This window comes from Sebastes fasciatus, chromosome 19, assembly GCF_043250625.1.
Source record: "Sebastes fasciatus isolate fSebFas1 chromosome 19, fSebFas1.pri, whole genome shotgun sequence".
Lineage (NCBI taxonomy): Eukaryota > Metazoa > Chordata > Actinopteri > Perciformes > Sebastidae > Sebastes > Sebastes fasciatus.
The window spans coordinates 14289099-14309162 of NC_133813.1; the positions used below are offsets into that span (position 1 = coordinate 14289099).

The window sequence follows — 20064 nt, forward strand, 5'->3', positions numbered from 1 at the left end:
CCATGTGGGAGAGAATCAGCAGTGGTGTTGCAACAGGTTGGAGAGATAAAGACTGGAGTAACTGAAGGAGAGATGTAGAGACACAGAGCCATTAACCACACTCTAATAGCATTTAACAAGGGTTTTAAAAATGTGCTCCCAGACAGTTTTAGCAAGGAGCCACGGATGCTTGGTTTCAGTGTATTTACAGGCTCGGTGTGTGGATACTGTGGTGGGCAGTTTACGGTTAACAGCTAAACTAGTAAAGGCAAGGAGCCTCATTACAGCAGCAGCTGCTGCGCTCTCCTTCATTTAGTTTTACCGGTAAATAAAGTTTTTTTTTTTGCTTTTGTTAATGGTGAGGATTTGAATTAAACTGAACTTGGCATAATAAAATGTTGTTAAGTGGGAACCTTTTAGGCCAGGCGTTTCCAAAACAATACTGAGGGGATTTCCTGATAAATAATTATGAGGACCACCAGAGCAGAGATACCGGTTTATGAACAAACACAAAATACTGCTTGTTAGACACCTTCATCTGCACACTGCAGTCAAATTTACATCCAAATGTTGTGCAACTTTGAAACAGAATTTCAAGAAAATCATCAAAAGAAAATACAAATGAATGTGAATTTCCATAAACTATAATGCAAATAGGAGTTTGGTGTATCGAGATAAACAGTTGGTGGCGCTAATTCCTCAGTTAGGTGCCATTAAACTAAGAGGGAGCAAGTGAAGCCAACGCTGAAGTGCCTTAAACTTGTATTCTTTCTAACAGCCAGCAGGGGGTGACTCCTCTGGTTGCAGAAAGAAATCTGATTGTATAGAAGTCAATGAGAAAATGAGCCTACTTCTCACTTGATTTATTACCTCAGTTAACATTGTAAACATGATTTTATGGTCTCAATCGCTAGTTTCAAGTCTTCTTCAATACAGCATGATGTTCATTTAGTAAATTATGGTCCCATTTAGAGTCAAATAGACCATAAAGCAGGGGATGCTTTAGGGCGTGGCTACCTTGTGATTGACAGGTCACTACTACGGCGTCGTCCGGTCTGGAAGTTGTCTGCGTTTTTGTCTTAGAACTGTAACCCTTTCACAGTGTGTTTTCAGTTCATGAAAATTAATTGTAACATTTTTGGTCGCCTAAAAATGTCAGCGTTTGGCTTCACCCTCTGGTGTGGGTTGCAAAAAAACAAGATGGCAACGGCCAAAATGCCGAACTCGAGGGTTCAAAACCGTAGTCCACAAACCAATGGGATACGTCACTGTCTATGGTCAAATTGTGTAAAACGTGATGGCCACACATACATTCATGTCATGATTCAGTGGCTGAGTCTGTCTCCATTGCACTTTGCCGCAGCTGGCTTTTATTGATACAACTTTTCCACAACTTTTTTGAATTTCCAGCATTTTCACTCAGTTTTGCAAATTGAAAATACACATCATAAACTGGTGGGTGGAAATGCACTTTGTGACTCCAAACATCAGCCTTAAGTCTTTAATGTCAAAGCTAGAACACCCATAAAAGTTTGCATGATTGCGAATTGAAAATACAAATACATAAGAGATGATAACTGAGTGATAAAGTTATTATAGTGCTCTTAACAATGTGAATAAGATGAGCATTTATTTTGCCCTGTGCATATTTAAGATTGTGCTTATTCTGACCGCATTCAATTCAGACTTGTGCCATGTTGAAAGTTTAATAGAAATGTTACAAGACCATGTTAAATCGCCATCACATGGTGCACGTCTGAAATGGGATTGGGTTTCAACTAGCATCTGTGACACGAGGAGGAAATGCTGTAGTGGTGACAGATGATGAATGTAAATGACGCTCACCATTTCCCCTCGCTGTTCTCAAACTGCTGGATAGTGTAGCCGAACATGTCCTCCACTGGACCGCTGAATGACATGCCATTCTTCTGGTCCACGTTGAAGGACAGCACACACGGCAGCAGCACTGCAGGGACGAAGGGAAAGGAACGTTAATACAGAATGAATGTTGTTTACTGAATAGAATAAGGTTCGATCGAGAACTGCATTAGCTACTGTACTGCTCTCTGGAGAGATGAAATGATCCAACTGATAAATAAATAATCCAATTCAAACAAACATTCTCAATAAATATTTATAAAAAATTCAAGATGCAACCCGGAAATTGAAAATAAACAGATCTAGTTATAGAATAACTTCATAAATAATTGACATTTCTGTAATTTAGACACAATATTTATATCATTCTAATGAAAATTATAGCGATGGTATACCGATATGAGGGATGAACTGTGTGAACCATATCACACACACATACAGTCATTTTGGAGGACACTGGAGGAATTTCAGACATCAATGTGAAGTACTTTGGTCTGACCTGCAGGACAATGGCTTCTTCTCTGCACTCTGCCCAGTCTTCGTCCGTCTGTCACTGAGCTGAGTATATATCACAGAGGCTCTATATAAATCCATCCATATCTCATTGTGCCTGCTCTACAATGACACTCTTTATAGCTACTGTGCCAGGGAATTCCTCCAGTTTAATTTATTCAATTACCGGACTTGTGAGGGAGTGCAGAGGAGTAGAAGAACGGCGGGATTAAAAAAAGAACGAGCAGACACTGACCACATACATGGAGGCACGAATAAAAAGCAGCTATTTGTTTGATGATGATGATGCTTTGTAGCTTATGTGTCTGACCCAAAGGCAATAGAGAGAGCTACCATGGAGTCTGGATTGTTCCACCAAAGTAATTATAGATTTTTAAGCCAAAGTAGTGCTGCAGTTCAAGGATGCTGGTTGTTCAGTGAGTCAGTTGATCCAGTCTGAAATGTTTCAACACATATTGGATGGATTGCTATGATTTCTTTTTGCAGACATTCATGTTCCCCAGAGGATGAATCTGATGAAACGACTTTGGTGACCCCCTGACTGTTCCTCTGTCTAGCGCCACCAGGAGGCTGGCATTTGTGGATTTGAGTGAAACATCTCAACAACTTCATTGTTATGAAATTTGATGCACACATTCATGGCACCCAGAGGATGAATTGTAATAACTTTGGTGATCCTTTCGTTTTCATCTAGAGCAGCACTGACTCCTAACAAGACTCGGTCAAAACCGATTATATGTCGGGACCTTGTACGGTCAGTCTGTGAATTTGTGGCTAAATTGTTATACAAATAGCCAGTAGTCATGTCTATAATGTTGAATCCAGCGGTACATGTCAAATAGGTCCGGCGAGACCAACACACTGGCCGTCCAAGCGGTGACGTACCCTATTGGCGAATGCACCTGATTGGTCCCTGGTTTTCTGCTTGATGTTTCAAACAGGAAGCAACGTAAACTTCTGTTATTACCTCCGCCAAGGCCGAAGGCTTAGGAAGGAGTTTATGTTTTCATGGGCGTTGTTTTGTTGGTTGGATTGTTGGTTTGTCCGTTTGGAGTATTACTCCAAAAAATCCACCAAAAGCTACTTTTGAAAACATTTTAATGGAGAAATAGGCTATGTCACTGCTGAATCTCGTTTTATTTTAGAAATAGATCACTTATATTGACAGCTTGGTCCAAGTTTCATGAGACGGACACGTCGCGCTGGACGGGCTCATTTGTATAAAGGACTGTTCCCTGCCTTTTTCATTATGAAAGAGCAACGGCCAGTGAGGAAACTCCAACACTCGGCTGACCAATCGTGTAACTTCATGAAAATGATGTTCCATTACAACTAAACTGCATTCTCACTTACATTTGGAGGGAAACATATTTTGTCGCGGTTTGTCTTTGACGTATCACAAATCCATTTGTAATGACAGAGCAGGTGACATAGTATATTGAGTGACCGTTAATAAAAGTTATGTGGTATAATAACGAATATAACAAGTGAGAAAATCCACTAACGGGTGGGTGGGTCAAACAAACACAGGACTTTCCCCCAGGAGGCCGCTGTTCGTGTCCCGTCTAAAATTAAAAGTGTTTCAATGTCGTAGTCATTTTAAGCCAAACCATGATGTTTATTTTTTTTTTTTTTTTTTATACTAAATCTAACCCAGTAGTTTTGTTGCCTAAACCTAATTATGTATTATTGTTGCGTTTTTTAGATCTGTTTCAATTTATTACGTTAACCACATGTTTAAAACTGTTCAAAACAGTGACCTTTATCCGGGAGTTTCCCTCGAAACATAATTGAGAATGCAGTTTAGTTGTTTGGGAACTTAATTTTGTAGGAGACAGAGTTGTCTAGAGTCATCATCAAGTCGAAATATGAATTTGTCCAACACAAATACCTGCATAACAAACATCATTCTCATCAGCCTCACACCATGTGGTGTCGTCTCTTCTCTCATGTTAACAGGACATGTTTGGTCGAAGACAGGCAGGGAAAGCAACACAAATAAGGCTCAGTGCATGTATGTAAGCCATAACTCAAGGAGGCTTAGATGCATGAATTACTGTACGTGCAATCAGATGTGTTACCAGCCCCTCTCACTGCTTTATAAACAGAGGACTTATAAAAACACACTGCTGCCAGTCATCGTCCGTCCAGTCATGTTTAGATGATGATCCCATAGATTTCATACAAGATTTGGCTTTTTAAATTCCCCTCTGGTAAAGAGAGATAGACAGAGACATAAAGAGAGAGAGAGAGAACCAGAGCTGCAGAGTCATACACTGGAATCCAAGCCAAGAAATATTATCCCCCCGGTTCCTCCCTCGCTCATTTCTCTACTTCCTCTGTTGCCCCTCTCCATCTCTCAGAGAAGCTCCATTTCCTGTTCCTATTAACCTGATTATAGACATGCCCTCAAATCCTCAGGTGCACGCACGTACAAACACACACACACACACACACACACACACACACACACACACACACACACACACACACACACACACACACGCTCACACACACTACTAATTTAGCTGATTTAAGATGGCTTCAGGCCAACCAGGCCTTTATCATTTATCACAGACTGAGACTGAACTCAAGTACGATTCAGAGTCACGCTGGTCTGAGTTGTAAATCACACAGGAACGTCCTCTGTCAGCTGTCTTTTGTCTTTTGTGTGTATACCAATCTCATTTTGCTGTTTTTGGTGTCTCCCGGCTCTGCTCGGCTCAAAACAAAACCAGTGAGTTACATAACTGGCTATTTTCGTAAGCTGGGCTAACATCTGCCCTGGAAAACCAATAAGTGGGCTTCTCCCTTTGTGGATGGAAAAGCCTCTGAGGTATTGGCATATAAAGCTGTCCATCACTGTCTGGAGGGTTAATATTGTGCTCTATTACACATGGTGAGCAGAGCAGAAGGAGGAGGAGTTGTTTTAGCCATGCTAGCGGCACGGCACCACTTTGGTCCAAACTGAAATAACTCAACAACTATTTAATGGATTGGAAATCTTCTTACAGACATTCATGTTGCACTCAGGATGAATTGTGAGAACTTTGACTGACTTTTCTTCTGTCGCCATCATGAGTCAAAAATCTAAACTATAAATAAATGCTTGCAAACTAATGACATCCCCATCAGCCTCAGCTGTACTTTGTGTTTAGTGCTAATTTCCCGGTTAGTCCAGGATTGTCCCGGTTTCAAGCTAGGTGTCCCGAGTCCAGACAAATATCTGTAAAACACTCAAGTGTCCCGGTTTTCAACAGTCACTACCAAATTGTCCCGGTTTTCACAACAATTAAAATAATGATAACAATATTATAGACAACAATAAGTTTCCTCTGAGGAAAACTCTCTACGGGACTCCCAAACTGTCAGTGCGTCATGACTTTGTTCGAGACTTTTCTCTGTCTCAGCAACACACACTCTTGCAAGATTTGACAACTAACGTTAATGAACGCTCTAGCTAACTAATTTTAGTAATGCTAAATATGGCTGTAAATATATGGCTAAATATCTAATGTTAGCAAAACAAAATATAAATACATTATGCAAATATAGTCCAATCTGCTTTCATTGATCCACACGACATTCACAACACTTCCAATAGAGGTGGGGGGATGGCGGGGAGAGGTTAACACGCCTTGACCCGGCCCACTCAGGAGACAGGAAGTGTATACCATTTCAAACCATTGGTTGAGCCTGTAATGTGTCATCTTTTGTTACAGAGAATCTTTGGTACAGCCCCATAGAGCTGTTAGCATGGCTGTAGACTTGTTTCAACAGAAAAAAGGGACTGGCAGATAAAATACAGACCATGTATGTCATTGTTTATCATATGAAAAATCTAATTTTTACTCAACAGAAATTTCAAATCTAAATTGGCTCAGATGTCACAGCCTTGAGACCATAACCAGCGACCAATGAGTCTGTTTTCGGTCATGCTCCATGTGGTCCTGATTGATCTTGGCAGTCTGTCAGCCACACTAACCCACAATAAAACCCTGCAATAAAACCCCAGTTCTCAAAACCAAAATGACTCCATTTCAGCATTTAACAATTCTGCAAGACAGCAAACCAAGTAGTCTGATAGAGCCAGGGCAGAAAGCAGCACTGACAGCACCTGTTGGCCTGTGAGACGTCAAACCACCTATAAAAATGACCCCGATATCAGCACCTGAAGGCTTCAAAGTCTCGTTGAGCCACAGTAAAAACACACACCCGACTGGCACCTGCTCATCTGTAACATATCTAACCAACCATAATCAGCTTTAAAGCTTAACGCAAATCAGCACCTGTGAGCAACGGAGTCATTAAGTAGCCCTAAAATCCAACCATAATCAGCTGTAGGGAGAAACACGTGTCAGTTGTAAATTTGATCCAAGACAGACACTTGAAACAAATCCTCTACAATTAAAGTAAGCTAGCAGAAACTGGATAATGTTAATGATACTTCTGTCGGAGTGAAAGATTGAATGTTTTTTTATGATGGACTGGTGTCTGACCCTTAAAAAGAGCTTTGGGTGGGACCTGGACCTTCAGGCACCAGGCATTAACAACAGGCACTGCTGGCAAAGGAGAGAAGCTTCATATTCTGGCATGGCAGTGGGCAGGTTATAAAACTGAAATATTTCCAGATTTCCTCCTTTGTTCTTTATCAATGTTCTTTCTCCGCTGCCCTTCTTCTCAACTTCCCCTTCTTACTTTCCGATAACTCTCCTTTGACTGACTATTTTTCAGCCAATTTCTTCTTGTTTTTATGCTCCAACAGTATCCACAATTTCCTCTCTAATCTCACTCCACGAATGGTTATCACGAGCTGAACTTCTGACACCTTTTAAGTTCCGCTGACTTTGGCTTAATTTTCTCATTTGGCTGTCTTCTCAGTTGCTGCTTATTTCTTGGCAGATGTGCAGTATGTGGGTGTGCAGTGGACACAAGAGGTTATGCACGTAGGCGTGTTTGTGTCTTCATATGCACGGGGGAAAATAGAGAGGCCAAATTCCAAGTTTTAACGCTAATGTCTGTAGACAGAGGAAGACAAGCTTCACCATGATTAGAAACAAGCCTTTGGGTCTGCAGCCATACTAGAGGCTTTGTAAGGCTGGACAGTGGTGCTTGACCTAAACGCTAACTAAGCAAGCTAATATCCTCAAAATGACAACATTAACACGGTGGGGCTCGTTTCTCAAAACCGATTTGCGAGCACTGCTTACTGCTGCGGAAATGATGCCAGCATCCTGTTTCACAAATTTTTTGTCCCGCACAAATTGTAGATACATTCACCAGTCCTACGTTCCTCTCAAATGCTCAGTCATAGGTTGAAAGTGTGGTGTTTCTTTTGATCAGTTACTGTGTCAGAGTTAACGCTAGAGGAGCTTGCATGTTACAAATTTGGTGAAACTTGCCCCTGAAGTTTGGCAGGTATAATGTTGTTCAGCATCTTAGTTTAGCGTGCTAGCATGCTAACATTTGCGTATTAGCACCATAGACTGGATATAAGAAGTGGACGCAGTCATTGTGACCTCACCCATTGGTTTGTGGACTGCCGTTGTGAAGCCTCGAACTTGGCATTTTGGCCATCTTGGTTTTTTGCAACCAGAACTGACACGAGAGAAGTACAACTGAACGCTGAATAAGACATGTTCAGGCAACCAAAATGTTACAATTAACTTTCATGAACTGAAAACACACTGTGAAAGGGTTAAAGTTCTAAAAACAAAAACCGGGACAACTCCCAGAACGGACAACGCCGTGGTAGCGACCTGTCAATCACAAGGTAACCACGCCCTAAAGCATCCCCTGCTTTATGGTCTAAGTGACTCTAAATGGAACCATAATTTACTAAATGAACATCATGCTGTATTGAAGAAGACGTGAAACTAGCGATTGAGACCATAAACTCATGTTTACAATGTTTACTGAGGTAATACATCAAGTGAGAAGTAGGCTCATTTTCTCATAGACTTCTATACAATCAGACTTCTTTTTGCAACCAGAGGAGTCGCCCCCTGCTGGCTGTTAGAAAGAATGCAGGTTTAAGGCACTTCAGCATTGGCTTCACTTTTCAGACCCAGAGGATGCCCACTGATTAGCACTAAACACAAATTACAGCTGAGGCTGAAGGATAATGTCACTAGTTTTGCAAGTAGTCATAAAGGGGATCACTATATTTATTACAATTCATTCTCTGGGGAATATTAATATCTGTATCAAATTTCATGGCAACCCATCCAATAGTTGTCGAGACATTTCACTCAAAACCACAAATGCCAGGAGATCACTTAGGTCAGTAGGATTCATCCTCTAGCTATCATGAATGTCTGTACAAAATTCTGTGACAATGGAAGTAGATGTTGAGATATTTCACTCTAGTAAAAAACGTTGACCTACTAGTGGTGCAAAATGAAAAGTCAAGGTATCAGTAGGTTTCATCCTGGGGGAACATGAACGTAATGTCATGGCAGTCTATCCAGTGGTTGCTGAGATATTTAAGAGACCGTGAACATGGGGCAAAAATCATCTCTTCAACTCTGCTCTCAATCCAATCTGCTTCCTCTCCTCCACCCCATTCATTAAATCAGTCTCTCATCCCTCTCTCCCTCAAGAGCGTCATCCATCTCTCTACTATTTCCTCCCACCATTCATCTTCGTCCCAGCATCTCTCTGCTCCTCTCCTCATGCATTCTTTCATTCATTGACTGAACACCTCGGCTCGAGGGTGTCGGTTTCCACTCTCTGAAACTTCCAGATGTGTCCTCTGGAGCTCGGCTTCTTTCACTGGTGCAGAAAACATGCAGGCTTACAAGCGGAGACCCACGCATGACATCATCCCCCCAGACGGCTGTCAAAGCTTTCATCCCCCCTTAATAAATTCACTCTGTATACTGCAGGGGCGGTTGACACTGTCCTAACCATATCCCTCCAGCAGACACATACACATACTATGTCTGTTAAATCTGCTGATCATACAGGGAGCAGCTGGGATGGGGGGGACGTCTGGGATAGATCAAACACCTCTGGAGGAACTAAAAATACACACACCCAAGGGTCAACAAATGACCTTCCTCCTGAATCAATAAGCAACATGCAAAAATAATCATGCTATGCCTCAAATCCTCTAAGCTTGTGGGTAAACTCTGTATTCCTATAACTCTTAAAACATCACTGCAGGTTTATTTTGCAAAGTCAGTGAAGACAAATAGAAACTTTTAAAAGAAAACAGAAACACAAATGAGAATCCAATGAACAGGAAAGAAGGAGTGTAGTTTGTCGTCCCTTATCCTGCGCAAACAGAGAACAATTTCCTGAGTGTACGCAACAACTTTGACATAATAATAACCCTGTCTCATTTTTAAATAACATGCTCTGTATAATAAACAACATACACTACAACTGTAATACTCTAATTATAGTTTTACAAAGTGGCAGCACAATTTATTTGTGCTATGTTTAGTGTGCTTTTAATAAGTGATACTCAGGCGCTCAGCCAGACTCCCACTTACCAGACCAACACACATTGATCTACACTATCCACTTGTACTGCTAAAATTTTAATTAGTGTTAAAAGAACACACAAATTGTAGAGTGCTTCTAGCTCAGGTGGATCGATGCAATTAATTTATAGGAAAAACAAGTGAGAATTAGAATTTCTTAAGCCTTTTAGAAAGATGTTTGTTTAGTTTGGATCATAACGGCAGATTAATCTAATTGTTAGTTATGGGATGTTTTTTATATACTCCACTTGCTAAACAAAGATTGAGAGGGAAAAGCAGCATACAATTATATGCTTAGAATCGCAACACAGTGTTATTTAAAGAGCCGACACTATGATTACACTCTAAAACTAATACAATATATACAATATGTGTTCGGCAGTTTAATGCCACTGTCAGGTGACTGAGTTTTACTGTTGATGAACGTAATTATCCACTAAAAAAAAGAGGAAAAATACAGGTTTAGAAGAAGTGATATATGCTTTGAACAAGAGAGCTGTTATTCCCTCGAGCAGGTCTGAGCACAATTCATGACTATAGCTTGGCAACATTTATCTTGAAATGCTTAAAGTCTCTCTCTTATCTCTTTTATAAGCTCTCAGTCCAGCTGCACCCAAACATTCTTAACCCCCTGAGACCCGCGGCATCGCGGGCGATCCAGACCGACTTTACTAGCTTTCAGAGGCTCGTAGAAGTAGATAGAGTGAAGACACAGATATCATATGAAACTAAAAACCTGAGGAATCCATTGGTACAAACATTGTTGGGAAGCAGGCTGAATAACGCACCAAAGTTAGGCTACATTTTGGCGAGGAAAAACTGGCTTGGCCATTTTCAAAGGGGTCCCTTGACCTCTGACCTCAGGATATGTGTATGAAACGAATGAAATACTCAGTTCTGATATATAAGTGAGGCTAATGCAGCTACGCTAACCTCTTCAGGAGTCAACATTGTTGTTTAGAACAAACAGTTCCCTCTCCGTGTCATCTCACACACACCTGAGCCACACCCGTAGCTGCCAGTAGCTTCTCACAGGACGCTGATTGGTCCGTGATCTGGCATGCCGGACACAAACGCATTACTTGAAGCCTGACGAGATGGATTTGTGCGTGCAAGGTAAGAAAAAAATGCAGTCTACTGTGGATTGAAGCTCAAAGAAAAGAAAAAGAAACATTTTTTAAACACATCCACATTAGTAAATACACTGCCTCTGTCAGACACACAGATGTGTTCAAGGAGTGTCAGAACTCCCCTTGATGTTTTGTTTCTCCACTGTTTTTTCAAGGCTACTCAAGAGCCGTAATGAAAAACATCCCACAGGACTTCCTCAACCATTAATGTCAACTCTTTATCACATCCAAAGACCAAAAATCACCCAAGGCCACTTATAAGAATTGTCACATGAATGAGTTCTCCGTCACTATCAACTGTATTTCCTCTCTGCTGATGACTTTATTCTGCTCTTTCTCTTTCTTCATGCACAATACTGAGCAAGTAGATATTTTCTCACAGAGAGATGCAGCTTTTTCATCCTGGAAATATGTTTCAAGATCAGGCCTAGAAGTTGCTACAGCATTAGGAAGAATTAAAGGTTTCTTAAGCTTGAATATTCTGCATCTAAAATATCCCATACAATTAACATGATATGAATAATCCTGAGGAAAATGTCTGCATAAGAGTTTTGTGAAATTTTACTATCGGTATGAACCTCGCATGTCCTCCTGTTGCTTGAGAAATTTCTCTTCCTCTTGCAGCCAAAAATAGATGATTTTAAGCCACATCGAAATACTTTCAGCTACTGACTACATCTTAAGAGGGAAAAACAATTCAGAAGTCTTAAAACATCAACAGTAAATGTCAGGTCTGATGTCAAGTCATGGCTCTTTGACTCTGCGAGGTCGTCAACAAACCAACTCCAGTCGAGGTCTCTGGAGGATGTTAAAAGGCATCCACTAAAATGGAAGAATGTGTTTTTGATTCCCTCTTTTCGGCAAGAGACGGTAAAAGAATATGTATGTACTGATCTTCACAGGATCTAATTTATTTATTCTTTATGTATTATATGTTATTCATGGTTGACAAAAGGGTTCTGGTCAATTCATGTTCAGAGATGGAAGATATTTGTTTTGCTCTCTTCCTTTCTATTGAATCACTGTTTTTCTCTGGCAGCTCATCAAATAATAAGCAGGCCTGTATTTAATAGTGGTGCAACTGTTTGTACAGTCATTGAACGGTTTGTTTTTTTATGGTTCAGTTTTCCATCCCTAGTATATACATATATTCATGTCTGTTTTCTCTTATTCTATTAAATGTTCCCGTGTCTGTCCTTCCCCCAGAAATAAACTATTCAATAAAAACTGGAATTTTTTTTTACTAATGGGGATATTTTCACAAATGTACAACTAAGGATGTCAGGATCAATTGTTTTTGCCGCAATTTCCAATACGAGTCATCTAATATTGATTATCTCATGACACATACTTCAGATCAATATCGTATTTTTCTTTTTCTTGACATTGAAGTCTACAGTATAGATCTAAAATATTAGTCTGATGTCATTATATGAGTCAGAGTGGTAGAAGAATAATCAGCCTCATTTTGACCTACAGCAGACTGTAACAGTGAAACATTACAAGCAGACACTGTTTTTCCCAGGAAACTTTAGTCTGGAAGAAGAGCATCATGACTAGCGTGGCCGTTCGAGTTGGCCTCTTGTCGGAGAGGTTAATGTGAAGATGTTGCCCCAGGCAGACGCCACAGCTCCACTGCTCCCTGTATGATGCCAGTTTGATGGATAGCTCTGGCCTGGGAGAGTAACAGGGGGATGGGGGTGGAGGGCTGGACGGGCCTGGTGCACAGATGCAGCGTTGCTCTGGTTGCAAACACACACAGAAACACTGCAACACATACTCCCAGGATCTGAGGCTATCAGCACTTAGCAGGTAGAGAGAGTCCCAGAGGACTACAAGTATGTGTGTGCAAGTATTCCTTATGTGTTTCTTCTGGCAAGATGTTATGGGGTCTTGGTTGGCACACACTGGCAAAAACAAGGAAATTACTGGAGCCAGACCTAAATCCTGTTTTACAAAAAAAAACACTTTATCACAAACTACACCCAAAATAAAAGTTAACGCCAAGAAAAGAGAATTTTAACACGGGCTGTGCTGCAGTACAACGACAGTGACACTGTCCTCTTCAGACGTTCTCAGCAGTCAATAATGTCTTTTGTCTTTTAATACTGTTATTGTTCAATACTGCACAAAAAGGCTAAAGGAGGACTTGATGGTCGAGGTATAAACGGTGTGACTTGGGACTCGCAGTTTGTGTTTGCGTCTTATACGGTCAGTTTTGTTACCATCCGTGGCAGCGACGCTGGTATTGTTTTCACCTTGTGAGTCTGTGTGTGTCTCATCATGGCAAAATGTGACGAGGCGACACCTACTGTAGCGGGAACTACGACAGAGGCGATTTTCAGGTACTTTGCCAAGTGTTTATATTTCTCTCTGTCTGTTTTGTGGACAGATTTTGTCACAACGAATGTGTCACAACCGTGCAAGATGCAGTCACAAAACTTACAAGGTGTGTAGTTGAGATCAAAGTAAAGGCCGAGTTCAAAGATGGGTGTTGTCCAAGCAAGAGCGCCAGAAGTAGGGGGGTAGGAAGTAGGGAAGGGGCCATTGGCGCCCCCACTTTACACCACTGTCCCGATTTGGCGTCGTGGCCGGTGTGATCCCATCGAAAGATCATCATGATCTCATCCCTGCTCGTCATATTTTGCCGCTTGGTTAGAAGTCCCCGGCATCAGGGGGCAGCCTTTTGTATAGTATCTTGATGCTGAAGGTTTGCGCGTGGTAATACATTGTAAAACAGTCACGGTTAATGTTGTAACACGTGGTTAACGTTGTGAAACCGGGCTAACGTTGTGAAACAGTGGCGGTTAGGTTTAGGTAACAAAACCACTTAGTTAGGGTGAGGAAAAAAAATCATGGGTTGGCTTAAACTAAGAAGACTTGTAACGTAACGTAAGCCACGGACGTAACGTCACGTGACTCAGTGGCGTAGTATCACGTGGCATAATATTGTCAGTAAAAATCACTGAACTTTTGGTTTCAGTTTTGGCGATTTAATGTCTCTTCTCACAGAGAAATAATTTATTATGAGCATTGTTAATCAAGACCAATCAACAAGACAAAACAGTTAGTTTGAACCGCAGCAACAAGTTAGGTGTGAAACCACCAGTAGTTGTCAACACCACACGACCACTTAACTATAGAGGTGGCAGATCAGAAGATGCTCATGAGTCACAACAGTCATGAAATGTTTTGGAGGCCCTGACAAACAACTAATTACGGCATGAAAACTTTTTGACCACTGTATATAAAATGAAGAAGCTGTGGAGATGACTAACCCTTTTCTCTGTTTGAAAAACAGAAGCAGTGATTGTCCGCTCTCTCTTTAACCTCTGCACTTCTCACTCTTCTCCTTGTTTTTGCTCAAACTGGAGATAATGCAATCTCCTCCCACCACAAATTCTCTGAAATGGACCTCCCCTCCAACTCCCTAACGTCTCTCCCGACAACCTCCGTTACACTCTCCCCCCTTTGCCTCCCTGTCTGCCCCGCTGCCTCCTCCTCCGTCCTCCTCTTTGCCCCTGATGCCTCACAACAACTGTGTGGTGCCAGAGGTCACATGACCGAAACATACACAAACTATCTGTGGATAAGCCAGCGCGGCAGACCGAAGAGATAGATATATAAACTCCTATAAACAACTGATAATCTGTATTTACAGAAAGATTATGCTTCTGAGATAATATTTGATAAAAGTGGTGCAGTCTATATATGCTTAATATTTTAGGACAATACATATTTACTATGACAGATATCAAGCAAATGTAGATCTGTTTCAGACAAATCTTTAAAAAGAGAGTTCGGGTTTTGAAGTGGGTACTTATCCATAGTCAGTGTATTACCTACAGTAGATGACGGTCGGCACACCACCAGTTTGTAGAAGCAGACAGAAGAGAATATTCTAAATATAGCCTACACTTAAACTGATTTTTATTAAGTGAGCCTTTCTTTTAGGCGGCTAAACTAAGTTTTTCTGCTGCCCCGTCCACAGCAGTACATTGCTTTGGTTCATTGCGGTAACTCTTGTCTGCTTCTCCAAACCGGGGTCGTGCCAGCCCTCATCTACTGTAGGTAACACACTGACAACCCCGCTTCAAAACACCCAAACCATCCCTTTAATATTTCTTCAACATGGAAACAATTATGCCGTGTCTTAACGGGGTTAAGAGGATGCTCCTGAAAATGCTTAAACTGAAACACTCTGATGAAAAGTGGTGACAAGTGATGAAGTGTGAAACACATGCCGAATGCTTTTATGTGTTCAGTGTGTGTTTATACATGTGTGTGTCTGTGTGTGGCTTGACCTTCCTCAGAGGTTAAGACCTACGTAAGTTAAAACGACATGCAGCATCGCACCTTCACGGCCGTTTTGTTTATTTGAAGCTCTTTCATGATGGATATCAGTTTCTTTCCAGAGTGTGTGTATGTTGTTGGGTGAAGTTTGGGGATTATTCTGCACTTATCTCACTATAATGTTTATTTTTTAATTTAGGGGCCACTTATAGGAAGATTAGGTTTTCAAACACTTCATGGAGATAGTCCCTGCTATTCAAATACAAATGGAACAGTTAACATCTGACGGAACATGTTAACGTGTTACACTCTCAACACGTTCAATACATCTCCTATAATTACCCCAGTTTTTCAAGAAAGAAAGAGAGAGGGAAAGCTAAACTGCCATTACCATAAGATTTGTTGAGATGGCTTCGCATTCGTCATAGAGCAGAAAAAAAGTTTGGCCCAAGCATCACCTTGGCAACCGCCGAGTTTCCTTTTATTTCTCTCTCACTTCCCCGTCTGCAGCGATTGCAGCAGACAGAACATAATGACTCAATGATGACTCAGTTCTGTGGCAGAACCCAACCCTGGTGTGTGTTACTGACAGTCATCATTAATACAAGACGAAGGGGCTACATCCACGCTAGCACCTCTGTAAGACTGTAATGCTCAATGTAAAGAAAACTGCTAAATAAATAAAAATATAATATAGATAAAATAGATAAAGTATTGGACAAAAAATATTATCATGGGATTACTGGTAGCACCAAACTGCAAGATAATCCATCCAACATTTTTTTTTTTACTCTGAACCCCAAATAATCTGCTAGTGGCGCTAGAGGAAAAGTCAGGGGATCAACAAAATCAGGAGGACCCGTCCTCTGGGAACTATGAATGTGTCCATAAAATGTCATGGCAATCCACCGAGTGGAGATATTTCAGTTTGGACCAAATCGGTGGACTAACCGACCAACTGAGTAGAGCAATGTTGTTTGTTCAATGCCAATGTTTCAAGTCTGCCACTGAGTCCTTGGCAGGTTTTTTCCAAGAAATGTTAGCCTTCACTTGGTTGAGTTATCCCAGCTTTAACTGTTTTTGTAGGTAGAATTATGTAAACCTGCAAAGCTTCACATAAGACGAGGCTAACTTCTACTATGTCCATCTTTGTTTATCTGTCAGCACCTGCAAGATGACTGCAAGAAGGCCAGACAGGGTTGGCTTTGGAGAATGCACTGCTTCTGGTTTTGCTTTTAGGCAGAGGCAATGGATGTTTTTTTTATAGCACATTCAACCTGCAAGCAAGATCTTTAAAGGTTCTATATACTGTGATGGAATATTTGATACACAAGAGGCCCCGGAGCTGATGATGTCTTACACAGAAGGTTTATTGAAGCTTGATCAAGGAACAATTGTCAGGTCTCCACATTGAGGTGCTCTCTGCGTGAAGGCCTCACAACTCTGCCCTTCCTCCCTGGTGCTCAGTGTCTTACCCTTATCATGTTTTGATTTACTCCGTTCCTCTGGCATCTCTGACCCTGGTTGCCCTAGCGACTGGCTCTACGGTCCCCCACTACAGAAACAGCTGTACAGATAACGGCGGCTCCCCTAGACAGGACTCCAACCCAATAATGTCAACAGAGGGACACTCTGACAAACACTCTGACCTCCCGACCAAGAAGAGAGGAATTAATAGAAAATTCCATCACGTATATAACATTCAGAATCACTAGATGTCGCACTAGAGTACGAGCTTCTCAGACAACACAAATGGGCGTTCGCTTAGTCTCTTTATAAACGTGGGGAGGGCCAACAGTTTCAAAGGGAGGGACTCACATGTAGAGCTGCAACGATCAATCGATTAATCAATTCGTTGTCAACTATTAAATGAATCGCCAACTATTGACTACTATGAGTCTTGTTTTAAGAAAAAAAAGTCAAAATTCTCTGATTCCAGCTTCCTAAATGTGAATATTTTCTGGTTTCTTTACTCCTCTATGACAGTAAACTGAATATCTTTGAGTTCTGCACAAAACAAGACATTTGAGAACATCATCTTGGACGTCATCTTTTGGCTTTGGGAAACACTGATTGACATTTTTCACCATTTTCTGACATTTTATAGACAACAACTAATCGATTAATCAATAAAATAATCCACAGATTCGTCGACAATGAAAATAATTGTTAGTTGCAGCCCCACACACATGCACTAGGGGCATTTGGCGTTTTTATGTTTAAGTGGCAGCTTGAATGCATAAAATGCATATAAAAAAAAAAGACAACGCCTCCGGTTCAATTCCAACTGGGGCCCTTTGTTGCATGTCATACCACTGTTTCTCTGTCTATCTCTCTGTCTCTCTCTCCCCATATCGTCATATCACTACGGTAGGCCGTCCAATAAAACCACAGAAGGCCAAAAAATGATCTTTAAGAAAGCACTGCCAGTGATGCAAGGACTGCCATTATAGAATACATCAGCTTTACCTTGAACATCTTCCACTTTGCAAATGCTAGTTTCATGGTTGCCACATGCTGCAGAGACAGCAGTTAAACATCTGTCGCGTGTTGAGGCAGCGGAGTATGAAAGCGAGTCATGTGGGTGGCCTTTGTGGTTTCACAGGCTCGAGGGCGAATCTGTGAACTCTGTGACTATCACAACTCTTCAAGGAGATATATGCTCTTCCGTTATTGTTTATCCTCAGAAGGCAACTTCCTGTCAGATGGGCTTCACTTTGACATCAGTCACCTCTGCATGCACCCAAGATGCACGAGCGTGCCCTCCACTGAATGAGCTTCATGTGATGCTAAATGCATCAGTTGTACTATGTCAACCATGTCAAAATCACTCTAATAATTACAAATAAGGTTAGCTAAGAGAGTCTTTCTTGACTTTGAATGGAAGCTGAAATATGTGACAAGACCACCGAGAGTTCTTGTACAAGGCTGCAAATAATGATTCATTTCATTATCTCATTTCTTCTATAAAATGCCAGATAATAGTGAATATTTTTAATGGTTTCAACCAATTTCCTACTTGCCTAAATGTAGCCATGATGTCCTTAATGCATCATTGTCATTTGTGTTTTCCACTAGCAAGTGCCAGTTGATGTTAACACAGTCTTTCTGTCATCACATGCCCTATCTTAATGTGTTTTGTGTTTGAAATTCCTCCTTTCTTTGAAGCCCCGGCTCTTACAAGTCAGGATAAAGAACCGTCTTCCTGTTTTCTTCCTATCTCGTCTTTGCCAAGACGGACAGGAAATGTTACAGGTGACTGTATCTCTGGTCTGTTTTGCTGTTTGACACCATACAGCCAGAGATCTGTGTCCTCTCCGTCTTTCAGCACTGTTTCCTCGTATTCAGGACGTCTGACTTCTGAAAACAAAAAGAAGTCTCCTGACCTGAACTAACCTCTTTTCTGTTTTGATGGTATCCAAAGAAAGAATGTAGGTATAAACAATGCTGACATAATCTCACTTTTTCCAGCAACAAAACATCAAACTTGGATGTTAAAATTCTACATGTAGCACCGATGTTACTGGATAATCCAGCAATGGCAATGAAATCATCTTTATTTATGTATTAATTGCAGTTGTTGGGTATTTAATATGCACTTACTGAACTGTCAAACAAAGTAGGGTCTGAAGAGCGCAGTTTTGGTTTGATGAATAAAGACAGATGGCTGAGATATCCCAAGTTTGTGAGCATGGAAAACTGCATTTTTCCAGTATCCAAGTAACAAACTGTTATCTCTGGTTGTTATTGGACTGTTTCAACTTGTTGGCTGCCATCAAAATATGGTTTTAAAAGTCTATTACAGTCCTAAACAGGAATGTAATTCCAAGACTGTTTAGGGACCCCAGTATGCAGAAATATTCAAATACACCATTTTAGAATAGGTGAAAACACGTTGTACTGCATGCAAAAAACGACATGGCTTTTGCCCCAAACTACATGTGATTATCATAAAGTGGGCATATCTGTAAAGGGGAGACTCGTGGGTACCCATAGAACCCATTTTCAGCCACATATATTGAGGTGAGAGGTCAAGGGACCCCTTTGAAAATGTCTGTGCCAGTTTTTCCTCACCAAAATTTAGCCTAAATTTGCAGCGTTAGTCAGCAGTCTCGCACAACATAATATCGCAATACTCATGTGCACCAATATTTTCTTACACCCCTACTGTATGGTATCTTTATTAACACTTTATATATCTGACAGAGATTAAAGTGCTTAGAGAACACTGTGAACTAGAGTCTGTTTATCACAGTCTCAGATTGTCACACAGTCAGACTCGAACTGTAAACCATGAGGTAAGTGTTAGTTATGCACACATCCTCATTCCGAGGGGATGTGAAAACCTGCACCTTTACCACATCAGATATAGCACTAACCATAAACTGCCGGGGCAAGCATTTATGAGAAAAACATGATGACAAATCTTGATCATATCTCAGCAAAGATGGAGTTTTGTGACAATGTTTTCTAGTTTTATTAAGCTCCAAAAGCATTTCTTCTTCTTCATTGATTATGAAATATAAATGTGTATTTATATTTATTTATTATTTTGTTTAAGAATTTATATCATAGCCATATTTATTTATTTCATAGGCATTTTAATTTACTTCTGTCTATACATTTTATGTAATTATTATGTAATATTTATATAATTTTTGTCTATGTTTATAAAGTCACAATCAGATCTTAATTACATACCATTCCAGTGAATCTGTCTGCCGCTGCCAGCAGACAGTTTATGTCAAATTAGTGCTGATTGCTGCGACCGAGGGAGTGAC

General features: G+C 40.8%; 1 protein-coding gene across 1 annotated transcript in view; it reads right to left on the minus strand.

Moving 5' to 3' along the window:
- itga1 (integrin, alpha 1) overlaps positions 1-20064 on the minus strand; it is a 56959-nt gene that overhangs the window by 32316 nt on the left and 4579 nt on the right. The window contains exon 2 of the mRNA XM_074618802.1: positions 1825-1945. Coding sequence (XP_074474903.1) covers positions 1825-1945 — 121 coding nt within the window. The remainder of the gene's footprint in view (positions 1-1824; positions 1946-20064) is intronic.